The sequence below is a fragment of the Meriones unguiculatus genome, chromosome X (assembly GCF_030254825.1).
Source record: "Meriones unguiculatus strain TT.TT164.6M chromosome X, Bangor_MerUng_6.1, whole genome shotgun sequence".
NCBI classification, from domain to species: Eukaryota; Metazoa; Chordata; class Mammalia; order Rodentia; family Muridae; genus Meriones; species Meriones unguiculatus.
In genome coordinates, this window is record NC_083369.1 from 35372133 (window position 1) to 35386211 (window position 14079).

Sequence of the window (14079 nt, forward strand, 5' to 3'; positions counted from 1 at the left end):
TTTATTTTTCTTGACAGGGCTTCTCCGTGTAGCCCTAGCTGTCCTGGAACTCACTTTATAAACCAGACTGGCCCCAAGCTCCAAGATCATCCGATCTCTGCCTCTGAGTGTTGGGAGGCATGCGCCACCATGAGGCAACAACTTTTTAGTCAGTTTCGAAAAGAAAAGAAGCTACTTGCTCCATGTTGAGGAAATACAATGAGAAGACAAACTGAGCACAAAATCCATAGTTTCTGGTTTAAAATATTTTTATTGTTAAAAAAGTACAGTAATCAGACAGAACAAGATTGCTTAGTACTCCAGCACACACCCTGCCTGGAAGCTGCAATGGGAGTACCCCACTGAGCTACAAGAGAGTAACCTCTGCTTGGCCATGCTTACTGAGGCCATTCTCGAGAATCTTCAGGTACACGACATACTTGGATATGAGAGATTGTTCAACACCATACCTCGAACAGGAACAAGTATAAAATGGAATGAAAATAGGTGCTGCTCTAAAGCACTAAAAAAGGAGGCACAAACAGAAAAGTTAAGAGACTAACACATAATACACTATTTTATAATTTCTTCAAATAATGACAAAAATCCAATAAATCCCTTCAATACAGGCTCCTTTCCCCACCACAAAAAAAGAGTCAGTTTCTGGTACTGCTCTCCTGCTATGACCCCCTGTCAAAAACAGGGATGAACACTACTAGGGACTTTCTTCCCTTTATTCAGGAATACAATGAAATCAGCACTTCATACAACATAGTTATAAAAGTAATATCCAACACAGCTATTTGAACTGACCCTAGGAACCATCTACTGAAAGGGAAGGAGAATTTGTTAACAAAATAGTATCTTTTCCCTTACCCCAACCCACCACCAGAAAAAAGAAATAGAAAGCGATAACCAGTGTTTGTAAAAACACCTACATAAATTCCATTGTCTTCCATTCCACTCCCAACCCAACCATCCCACCCACTCCCCTCCTACCTTTACTGTTCAATGTACAGTACACGCAGAAAGAGACATTTCAAATGATGAAATAGAACTGACCAAAGACTGAAAAGCTTTGAGAAATTGTCTTTGTGCTTCTGACAAAGCTTTATATATATAATGCAGTTCAACCAGAGTAAGAAAGGAAGAAAAAAAAAATAGAATTTCAAAACTACTATGTACTTTGCCTCCTATTATTTTAGGTCCTAATATGTTTCTAGTCTGGAAACAGTTGATAATCCTATAGTTAGAGGATATAAGGAAAAGTGAGGGTAACAGAACAAATAATATTGCCTCCACTGGCTACTCTTCATTGATCCTTCTTACTGACTTGAATGTAGCTGTTTACTAACAATGAGGGCTAATCTCCTTTTCCATAGGATAAATATAGGGTACTCTAATTATCATCATAGTAATGATTATAATACTTTCTCGCTCATTTAGAGATCACGCATAATTTTTAAGCATCTATTAATAAGAAGCCTCACAACACTCCTGTGAGGTAGATATGTGGATCCCCATTTTTAGATGGGTTAATAGAGGCACAGAGAGGTGATGCAACTTGCCTTGAAACTGGGGAAAACACAGAAGAGAGGCAAATCAGGGTACCACCCGTTGTCAGAGATCCATATTTAGTTCAGAAAAGACAGTGTTTCTTTAAATTAGGCCCATGTGGCTGCTTTCTCAATGGTCCCTTATACAGGAATTAACATACTGTGAAAGATCAATAATTTCCCTTGGCTTATTCAAGGTTAGGTCAATCACCAATGGTTTGCTTCATGTATGAGAAAGCATTTGAGGACTATGATAAAACTGAGAATAAATCTCTAATTCAAGAATCTTGTAGATCATTCTGTTTCGAAGAGTTGTTGAAGTTCTAAAAATGTTATTATCATGTACATAAGCACCGGATTCTAGTTGATTGATTTTTCTCATGGGTATACAAGATATACAAGATAACACTTAAGACACTGTTAACATGTATATAAACTGGATTTCAACAATTAATAAATAAATGACAGAAGGTGGAGCTATGGTTCTTGCTGTTAGAATGCAATTCTATGCAGATAACTAAGAGCTAAAGAAAACAATATGAACTCATATACAGATAAATAAAGATGATTATATATGGAAATGTTTATAGACAGGTATATATATATATATATATAAAACTTAATATATGCATATATATATATTTTGTTCTACTGGCTGAGAAGGCCTTGAAGAAATAATATCCCCAAAATAGTGAACATATATAGTGTCCAGATCTTGGTTTCTGATACAATTCTTCAGTAAAAACTCACTGAAGAAATGACTGGTTATAGAACTCCCTCCACAAAACAAAAGCAAGATGAGCCTGGAACATTTTGCAACACCAAAAACTAATCACACACTAAAAAAGATGATGGGGTACGTAAAAAAGACTTAAGGATCAATTCAAAAGAGCTTCTAACAGTCAAAGCTACCGTTTGGGCAATAAAATAAAAGTAGAATTGGATTATAAAATAAACTATGTAATAAATATCGATGAGTCCATGCTGATATAAATAAACAATTATGTAAATAAATAAACAGAGAGGAGGCAAAGCTCCTATGCAGAAGAATTCCAAAGAATTTATGTAGACCATTGCTCTCAAGGACATAGTGCATAACTCACCATTTCCCTATATGTGGTTGAACACAGTAACTTTCTTCCAAAGAGTGCAGTATTATGATAGGAAAGGGTGCTACATGGGAGAAATCTCATATACACTATCTCAGCTATATGACTGAGAATAACATTCTCCAACCAAGGACCATGCGTGGATATAACCTAGAACTCCTGCTCAGATGTAGCCCATGGCATCTCAGTATCCAAGTGGGTTCACTAGTAAGGGGAACAGGGACTGTCTCTGACATGAACTCAGTGGCTGGCTCTTTGACCTCCCCACCTTCCGTGGGAGGAGCAACCTAGCTAGGATTCAGAGGAGGACATTGCAGCTAGTCCTGATGAGACCTGATAAACTAGGGTCACATGGAAGGGGAGGAGGACCTCCCCTATCAGTGGACTTATAGAGGGGCAGGGAGGAGATAATGGAGGGAAGGTGGGATTGGGAGGGAATGAGGGTGGGGGTTACAACTGGGATCCAAAGCGAATAAAATGTAATTAATGTAAAAAAAAAATAAAAATTTAATTAAAAAAGAAATATGTTATGAAAATAGTAACCACTTGTGTGGTTGTTCAGGCCCAAATCCATTAACCTAGTTTTGTTTTGTTTTCTTTCTTTTTTTTTTTCATTAGAAAAATACCAAATAAATTCCAACTGAAAACATACTCCCAATGTCCTTGAGAGCAAGGAAGTCTGAAATAGCTGTTGCAATGAGGAGGAGAATGAGGAGTTATGACTATTAATACAATGTTGTATTTTGAAAGAGATATTAAAGCAGAGAAAAGGACGGCAGATAAAAACAAAGGTTGTCTGAATAAAGCATTCACTATAGTTAATATTAATGTATCAATATTATTCACTAATTATAACAAGTGTACCATATTGATGTAAGATGTGGAGTAAACAGGAACTCTGTTCTACCTTCACATTTTTTTTTCTGAACATCTAAAAAGGAGTTCCAACATGGAAAGTTTATTTAAAAAGAAATTTTTTCTACAAACATTGTGTTCTGCACATAATGAACTCCACTAACCCATCAAACCAGTTTACATTTCCTACATTTTACAATGGCAACCAACAATAGTTATGTTCAGTTGCCAAATGTCTACAAAAGGAGAAACTCCACTACAATAAATCCCTGTATATTATCCATCCCGACAAAGTTTCAATATCCTAGGCAAATATGCTACTAAGAGTCTTTTGCTGTTGCAAGCCAATTAAACTTAGTTAAACCTTGGATGCTGGCCAAGGGAGATGCACTGTTTCCTTTCTACTCCACTCTCTAGCAAACTTCTATGTGCTTTTGGTGCAGGAGCTCTTCACTGTACTGCATTTGGATCCACGTACTCTGCAGATTTCTCTTAATTGTCACACATTTTTAAAGAAGATGTTTGTGATTGGAAAGATTTTCACCATTTTTGGAAAAAAAAGAGCAAGGAGAATAGGGTCAGAATTGCTTCTTGACTAAAGACCATGAGCAAATCATTTGCAAAGTCCACTGTGACTCTGCAGAAATATATTTTGAATAAAGGCTCAGAGATGCTAGGAACATCAATATCTGTGATCCTCATTTGATCACCCTTTTATAAGCACTATAATTTGAAAGTGCTCATTTATAAATATTTCTCCATGTAAATATCATAAATATATGTCTCAATATCCTGAAGTCTAAGGGGCACATGCCAATTCTGAATTCAGTAAAACAAATCTTAGGATCCAAAGTGGAAAAAAAAAGTGGGTAAGTCTTTCGACTCTGTTCTACAATATTGTAGCAACTACTCAATTATAAGCTTAAGCTCATGCATGGTAGCAATATACGTTTATCAATCTGTCTTACACTGTGGTCCCCATTAATAGACTAGCCATGGATATTTATTAGTGCTTTAGTAATTAGTATACAGCTTGGAACTTGTATACCCCAAGTCAGGAAAAATCCCTTATCAAAATAAGAGTAAAACCTACATGTCATCTTGAAAAGTACAAGGAGGCCTTAACTTTTGGAGAATTTATGGTCTGGAGAGACAGTGAAATTTGAAACAAGGTAAATTTTAAAAAACTGGAATTATAAAAAAATTAGAATAGAAACACTATGTGCCTGATGTTAACTGGCAATGACCATGAGCACAACCTACTTACTGTGTCATCGACTCTATATAAATTTTGAGTGATCTAAAGTTTTCTGAACTATAACAGATAAAATTGGACAAATATCGCAACCAATCACATAACTTTGTTTAATTTGGTTTACTAGTGTGATCCCTGGGAGAAGGAGTATACATGTCTATAAGGCCTCAAGGAAATATCTGGAGAAAGAATCTGACCCGTATTTGCCTTGTCTGTAAAAGTGAGAAATGGGTAGAAGTAGACAGGTCCCCTTCTGGATGGTAGAATTCTAGGATTTAGTTAGAAAGTACAGCCACAGGAGGTAGTAACCGAAAGTGTTCAAGCCAGAACTTTTTGAATATCTGCCAAGAAAAAAGGTTTAGTATGAAAACAACCTTTAGGCAAGAGGCTGTGTCCAATCCTACTGATATCAAAGCCCCTCTCCTTTTTCCCCAGGAGAGGAAATATGCCACGAGGAGGTAGATCTAAGGTCCAGGGCCAGGAACAGAGGGTTTTATGCCCCAGAGAATATTATGAACAGTCTGACTGGGCAACCAAATGTATCTTATGTATCCTGCTGTTCTGTCTAAAATAAATGGTCTGGGTACTGATAGCAGTTGTAAAACATTAAAAAATGGTTTTTATATGTCAGTGTCAGAAAGAAAACCCTTTCTATCCCATTAAAAACAGAAGAATGAGGGCCAAAAAATGGCATGAAGTAAACAAAAATTCTTTAGTGCAACCCCTTACCTCTCTATAACATGCTCAGTGTGCAATTTCTCATCAGGTAATACGCTGAATGGTTGCTTTATGTAAACAAAAGAATGAGCGGTACAGTGTAGCCCATCAAAAGTGCTGTTTCAACAGACTGCCTTCTGAATGAGGTTTGGGAGTAACAACAGTTCTAATGCCTTATCCAAGTAATTACTCACAGGGTCCTCCCTGGTCTGTTTTTTCCTGTCACTGTCTGACATATTTTCCTAGAATATTTCTCCCTATCTTTCTGTGCTTTGAATATTTGTCCAAACTTAAACTAAAAATAATGAAATTGTGCCATAAAACCTTCAAATATAAAGGAGCATGAGGAGGAAGAAGAGGTCAAGAAAATTCCTTAATTTCTTTTTGTGGACCTCAGAAGGAGGGCTGGCACTGTTTGTAAACCAAACTTCTAAGAAAAAGTAAAAATGGATCTACAAAACCATCAGGGTTGGTATGAGACTCTGTATTTCAGACTCAATTCTCTATAAATCTGACCAATCAACTCCACTGCTATGCCCCTTGTAGCTATGACTTTGAAAAAAAAAAAAAACAACTCATTTTAGGACACTCTTAAGTGACTTTAAGTACTGGTTACAGTATATATACATATATATATGTATATATACATATATATGTATAAAAGTTTTAGAAAACAAGAAAAGATGTGGGGGGGGTGGAGCAGCGTATGTTTGTTCACAGCCTTGAGTTTGATTCCTGTTTTTGTATGTTTATCATAGGAAAAATGTCTATAACATAGCATGAGGGATCAGGGAGGGCAGCCATGGGCGCCACACTAGAATTCAACCCAGGAAGAGGTTGAAAAAACTGAAATCTGGACAGTGAAGAGGTGAAAGTGGAATAGGAAGAGCCACATGGGAGACCAGCTAACTTTTTCTGCAGTCTCATGAACCTGGCTCAGTAGGCTGTTCTAACCCCAATCACAGGGCAAGTTGTAGTCAGAGGCAAACATAGTCTTGACTTCAGCACATACTCAGGAGACCAGCGCAGCATGTCTGCTGTGGCCTGTGATATTCACATGGTATCATGACGACGGCGGTGCAGGGACAAATGGTCAGACCGAGAAAAACTGCGGTTGCAGTCTGTGCACCGGAAGGGCTTGATGCCTGTGTGCTTACGGAAATGGCGAGTAAGCTCATCCGAGCGAGCAAATTTCCAGGAGCAGCCATCCCAGGTGCATTTGTAAGGCTTCTCTCCTGCAGGGGGTAAATAACAACATGAAGATAATCAGGAAATGACTGGCTACCAGAAAAACAGCAAAATACCTAATTTATATTTATATCAAAACTTTAGATTAAAAGTAAGAAGAGGTGCTCTCATTTACCTCTTTAATTAACACTTTTGCCAAATAAACATCATATTGCTTGTCTTGTACAAGTTTCAAGATATACATGTACTATGGGACTGGATAAATATATGTAATTAGCATATGTATTACTTCATATACTGTTTTTTTTTTTTTTTTTTTTTGTGGTCAGAAACTTAAAAATCTACCCATCTACACAGTGCTGTTTGCAGAAGTTCTAAAGTTAGGCTGAGACAGTAGAGTGGAGATAATACAAGCTCTCAAAGGTCTTTGGATTCTGCCTTTATCATACTAACTATACATTAAATAATCCCTTTCCCCTGGCCAAGTCTATTTTCTCAACTCTAAACAGGCAAAAATATCTCACAAGGTTGCTCAAAGCATTTTAGAAGGTAGAGGCCAGTCATAGGAAAGCATACTTGTAATCCTAGCATTCAAGAGGGAGAGGCAAGAGGAACATTGCAGGTTTGAGGCCAGGCTAGTCTATATAGTGAGTTCCAGCTTATGCAAGGTTGTATAGTAAGGCACACTCAAAAGAAAAAAACAAAAAAGAAAACCTAGATTTCTAGTAAGCAGTACAATTGAAATCCAAACTGTATTAGTAATATTTCCCATTTCTGTGACCAAATGCCAACAAGAAGTTAAGTTAGGGAAGAAAAGACTTATTTTGGCTCACAGTTCGAGGGAATAAAGTCCATTATGGCAAAGTAGACAGTGTCAAGAGGCGCCATTCTGTCAGGAGCTTGGTTCACAGCTCTGGAGATCAGAAAGCAGAAAGAGAATGGAAAGTGGGCCTGCGCTATATGACTGTCACCCAGAGATTCATTTCCTACAGCCAAGCTCCAACTACCAAAATTTCCACAACCTCCCCCAAACAGCACAACCAGCTGGTGTCCAAGTTTTCCAACACATGGACTGGTAGGCAGAATTTCACGTGCAAATTGTAACACAAATCCAGGTTGCTGCCACTATATATTGTTCATCTGATACAACCTAAGGAGCAATCTGAAAAAAAAGTCATCTACAATAAGAATACATGATTCAATGAAAAGAGCATTCAGCAAAAGCTTGCATCTGTGTAAGCTAACTTGTACATGGAAAGGAATGGGGAGACTTGTCAGGCCCAAGTACTTTAAATAGCTCCATGCTCAGGATCTTAAGGTTCTAGCTGGATTGTATATGAGACATGAATGCTCAAGAATGAAAAATGAGGGGGAAAAGTAGTATAAGAAGAAACTACCACAGTGCAACCCCATTAAACTGCATAGGTCAAAAACCATACCTTTGTACACTTAAAGTCAGTATCAACACACTGAAATGGAAATTAAAAAATACCAACAATGAGAAAAGATGGTAAAAGGATGGTACAAGCCCCCCCCCTTTCTTTTACAACCTTTGTGCTGCTTGAACGCTTTAAAATCATTATGTGTGCGCGTATATTCATAATATATGGTATATATCATACATATTATAACAAAAAATAAGCCAGGAGTGGTAGTGAACATGTGTGATCCTAGCACTAAAGAAACTGAGGTGGGAAAGTCAAGAATTTGAGGTTAAACCAGGTTTCTAAGCAAGACTCTGTTGCAAAAGTGAATGAATTAGGGATGGAGAGACAGCCCAGTGATTCAGAGCTGTTCTTGCAGAGAACCAAAGCTCAATTCCGAGAACTGACATAGTGACTCACCACTATTGGTAACTCCAGTTCCAGGGGCTCTGATGCCTTCTTCTGGCCTCTGTGGCACCAGATATATACATAATATACAGCCATATATATAAGCAAAACACCCATACACAAAAAATAAAAATAAATAAATCTATTTTGTTTTTTCCTAGACAAGGGTTCTATATGTATCCTTGGCTGACCTGGAATTCACTCTGTAGACCAGGCTGGCCTTGAACTCAGAGATCTACCTGCCTCTGCCTCCCAAGTGCTGGGACTAAAGGTATATAGCACTACTACCAACCTAAAAAAATTTTAATCAAAGGAAATATGCTATGTGAACAAATAAATATTAACTTGATTAAGTGTAGGTCACAAATTATAGTAATATTTGTTTTCACTTAATTTTCTTCTCTGTTTCTCTATTATAATGATTGTGTATTTTACAATCAGAGACAAGCAATAACACAGACAACAAAGTGTATTAGGATTTTAACAGTCTTTGTTCTTCTATGCCCTCTTGACCCATTATAAAATTTCCAAGGCATTTACATTTTTGCAATTTAAAATTCTAGTGCCAATAGGATTTGCATCTTTTCCTTTAACTTACTCTTGACACATATTAACCCTTTCAAGTGTTCACTAATCAATTATATAGCTGTTAGATAATGGACAACAGAATGGAGTCCAGCCTGACTCACCGGTTTAGAGTAGTACCAAGAAACTATTTGGTTGATTGAAAATGTGAGTTACTGAGCATTTCACTATTCAGAAATGTCTGCATTAGCCTCTAAGTAGAATGACGTACAACTGAATACATTAAGATTAAAGATAACCTGGGTATAGTGGTACACACCTTTAATCCAAGACCCATAAGGCAGAAACAGGGAAATCTCTGAGTTTAAAACCTGCTTGATCTACATAGTGAGTTCTGGGTTAGGCAGGACCACTTTGTCTATCTCTCAAACAAAAGGGAAAAGACTGGAAGGTTACACATGATTATTAACATCTAGAAAGGAGAATGGGATTTCAGAGAATGTAGAGAATGTAAATGAGATTTTGGTTCTTTTAACTTTTATTTGATATAGTAGTAGCTCATCTCCACACTTCACAATGGTTTGCTATGTATAGACTTTATTGTAATTGCTCAGGATTTCTCCTAGTAATTCCTATTTTCACTATGCCCAAATGAAGAATAACTGACTTGTTAAAGTAGTGCCATCATGTGGCAACCTGGGCTCATTGCTAGAACACTCAAAGAAGTCTTTCTATTTCAAGATCTTTGCCTTTTATTATGGTTAAAGAAACCTGTGTTCAACTTAAAATCAGTGTTTTCTACAGCAAAACTTGATGAGGGCACATAACAAAAAAAAAAAAAAAAAAAAAAAAACACAAAGCAACAACAACAATAAAAAACAAAACAAAACAAACATACAAAAAAAAAAAAAACAACAAGCAAGCTACAGGCCAACAACCCTAAGAACACAGGCACAAAATTGCCAATAAATTATTTTCAAACTGAATTAAACAGTATATAAAAAATAATAAAGCCAGGATGGGTCAGTGCACACAAATGAATAATGTAACACAGTACACAAATAGGATCAAAGGTAAATATCCCAGGGCAATCTCAATAAATGTGAGACAAGACTCAGATACAGTTCAATATCTGAGCCCTGAGGAAATTAGGAATAGGAGGAGCATATCGTAACATGATAAAGGTCAGATGCAGCAAACCTATAACTAGCATAATACTGAATGAGAGGAGACAGGTAGCACTTCTTGTACTACAAAAACAAAACAAAGATGTCTATAAGCTGCACTCCTCTTAAATACAGTGCTTGAAATTTTATGCATGTCAATAATGCAAGACAAAAAATAAAGAAGCAAACAAAAACAAAGGAAGAAAAAGAGAGACAGCCTACCGAAATAGTTCAGTGGCTACAGGTACTTGCCACCAAGCCTGACAACCTGAGTTCAATCCCCTGGAGCCATATGGTAAGAAAGAATCAACTCCTGCAAATTGTCCTCTGACTTCCATACATATACGAGTGGCACATGTGCCTATCCCCACACAAAATAAATCAATAAATGTAATTCTTAGAGTAAGAAATAGGAAAACAACCTCAATTACAAATGTCTAAGACTATTCCTGGGATAAATATTTCCAAGGAGATAGAAACCCAAAAGATGAAAGACTAGAAGATAAAAATTATAAAACATTAAAAAAAAAAAACCCCAACTCTACATACTCCAACATGGATAGACCTCCGAGTTTCTTGGACTAGTCATGTAAGTATTAAAAAGTATCACGAATCTAAAAGCAATTGACATATTAAATGTAATACCTATCACAATTCCAATGGCATTATTTTAAAAATAGGAAGAAAATCTTGAAATGTATATGGAAGCACAAAAGACCTAAACAGCCAAAGAAATCCTACGTAAAATGTGTAATGCTGATTTCAAAACATACTACAGAGCAATAGTAACAAAACAAAACAAAACAATGCAGTACTGTTATAAAATCAGACACATTGACCAATGGGATAGAATAAGAACCCAGAAATAAACCATACATCTATCGCCAGCTGATCTTTAACAAAAGCAAAAATAAAACAAAACAAACAAAAAACATTATGTTTTAGTATAAAATAGCACCAATAGTTAATATGTTCCTAGCTGGTAATGCTTGAAGTGACTGGATTATTAGTGTTATGATCAATCTACGCTCTTAAGATTTTTATTATTCCTAAGTGATGGAAAATATGAGACAGAGCATGCAGAGAAGAAGGCGATCAGCAGGAGTAGGACTCAGAAGGTATATTGTGTCCACAGCTTTTGCTTGCTTATTCTCAGTGTCTGTTGTATACCACTATGAGGTGAGCCACTCTGTGCCACCATGATGCTCTGCTTCACAAGAAACAATGGAGGCAGGTGGCCATAGATTAAAACCTCTAAACCAGGGACCAAAATAACACTTTCCACTTTAAAGTTGGTTTGCTGAAACAGTTATTAAAATGATTAGAAGTGCCTAAACCACATGCATTGAGGAAAGGTCATCCTTATCAATAAATTGTGCTGGGTAAGCTGGATACCCATATGCAAAACATTGAAAATATATCCCTCTCTCTCACTAAACTAAAACTTAACTCAAAATGGTACGGAAATTAAGGTCAGAACTATAATTTTCAAACTAGCAGAGGAACATATTTGAAATACTTCAAGATTTTACACATAAATACACATAAGCAACAATTTCCTCAAAATGACTCTAAGAGCTCAGGAAATAAAATCAAGACTCAAGACAGGGGTGATAACAAATTAAAATGCATCTGCATAATAAAGGAAACAATTAACAAGACACCGGCAACCTATAGAATGAGAGGAAAACTTTTGTTAGTTATTCTTATAACAGAGGAATAACATCCACAATATGGAAAGAACTCAAAAAAGTTCACAGCAAATGATTAATTCACTCATGAAATGGGAAAATTATATGACCACACACTATTGAAAAGAAGAAACACAAATGCTCAGGTAAATACATGAAAAATGCTTAGTGTTTAGTTGTTGCAGAGAAACAAAAGAAACTTGTATTGAGATTCAACCTCAGCCTGGCCACAATGGCTATTATAATAAACAAACAAACAAATACCGGGTGTTGAGAAGAATATGTAGAAAAAGGTTCCTCATGCTCTGTTGGTGGAAAAGTAAACTAGTACATCAAAAGAGTATGGCCATTCCTTAAACAAAGCCAAAATATTGGGAGGTTGAGATAAAAAGCATCAGAAATTCAAGGTCAGCCTCAGCTACATAGCAAGTTTGAGGTCAGACATGGCTATGTGAGACCCTGTGTTAAAAACAAAACAAAGGGGCTGGAGAAGATGGCTCTGCAGTTAAGAACACTGACTGCTCTTCCAGAGGACCTGGGTTCAATTTCCAGCACCTGTGGCAGCTCACAACTTTCTGTAACTCCAGATCCAGGAGACGACACACTCACTCACACAGAAATATATGTAGACAAAGTACCAATGCACATAAAATAAAAATAAAACAAAACAAAAATCTAAGGGGCTGGGGATACATGTCAGTTGGTAGAGTACTTGCATATCATGCATGATGCCTTGAGTTTAATACCTAGAATTGCAAAAATAGGCACAGCATCATACTCACGGGAAGGCACCAGGTTTTCTGTTTTGCTAGATTGTTTTTTATGAAAATAGTTTTAGGATAAGAACAACACATAGGGGCAAAAACCATAAGTGATCTTGTCTTTCTTGTAGTTTTTCTCTCTCTCCTCCTAGTCTCCTCTCTCTTAGTATTTGTGTATGCAAGTGTGTATTAGAGCTGGAACAATGGCAGGGGTGAGAGAGTTGGTGATAAGGGGTGGAAGGAGCAGACCTGTATGGATTCTTCGGTGAGCTTTCAGGTGAGAGCTTTTGGTGTACACTTTGCTGCAGCCTGCAAAGTCACACTGGTGAATCCGTCTTCTCTTTAAGTCAAGAGACTCTTCTCCATGCATTTGGGCCATTGTTGTTGGCCTAAGTTAAGAAAGAGAGATAAGACCAATTACAAAGGTGCTATTTCATATCATCTTATCATTTATGCAAAGTTAATGCTATCTTCCCATGAGAAGAAATAGGTGGAACAATATAAGCAGTTCTTTCAACTGCTTAGGAAATGCAGTTCCCCGAGAAAGCACTGGAGGTGGTTAATTTTTCCTTGAGTAGCTACGTTGTCAAACTGTGTAAACATTTACTTCAACCAGTGCCATTCTTGTTTTTAACAAAAATGTATTTTTTTTTTTCATATAACATGCTTGCTCAAAGCAAGCTAATTGTTTCCAATTTGTTTCAGGATTAGAAGACTAGGCCATTTTAAACTTATAGAGAAAAAGACTACAAAACTATAATTTATAGGAAATTAAAAGATGTTTTTTTCAAGGATAAAATTCATGATACACAATTAAAATGCAACTTAATATGCATGAACATACACATGCATGGACACACACATAATAGTTCTTGGGGAAAGCAGTTAGCTTGTCTTTTGTTTTTTCTCAAACTTGTACTGTTGTGTACTGTTAATTCTACCTGCATACCTGTGTATACATGCACACATGCATACATATGTGCTTGGCATATATATGAACATGCACACACATACACATACACACACACACACACACTTTTAAGTACTTACTCATGTTGAAATCCCTGCAGACTATGTAAGGCTGAAGATCCACTCTCAATTGCACTCTCCTCACTGTCACTTGGAAATTCCAATGGAGACATGGAGGTGGGATCAACTTTGACTAAAAACAAAGAGAGGGAGTACTGTAGACCAGGATGCATGCATATCAACAATTATTTTCAGAATTCCCAGTTTGGACCATATTGAGAGGTGTAAGATAAAAAAAAAAAAATCATTAAAAAAAAAAAGAAAGAATAGGAAGACAGCAACTTCTAAACAACATTTTAGCACAGGAAGGAACAGAGGTGTCTTTGAAAGAAGGGTAGAAGGACTGTGCATCACCAGAATGTGAATTTCCCTAGGACATGATCTGCCTCCAGCTCCTAGGAAAGGGTCTGCAGAAA

General features: G+C 36.8%; 1 protein-coding gene across 2 annotated transcripts in view; it reads right to left on the minus strand.

Moving 5' to 3' along the window:
- Positions 1-230: 230 nt before the first annotated feature.
- The window catches only part of Klf8 (KLF transcription factor 8), a 165846-nt gene continuing 151997 nt past the window's right edge, over positions 231-14079 (minus strand). For both annotated transcript variants that reach the window (XM_060374473.1, XM_060374472.1), the window contains exons 4-6: positions 13685-13796; positions 12884-13023; positions 231-6706 (exon numbers count right to left, since the gene is read on the minus strand). In XM_060374473.1, coding sequence (XP_060230456.1) covers positions 6525-6706; positions 12884-13023; positions 13685-13796 — 434 coding nt within the window. In that variant the 3' untranslated portion in view covers positions 231-6524. The remainder of the gene's footprint in view (positions 6707-12883; positions 13024-13684; positions 13797-14079) is intronic.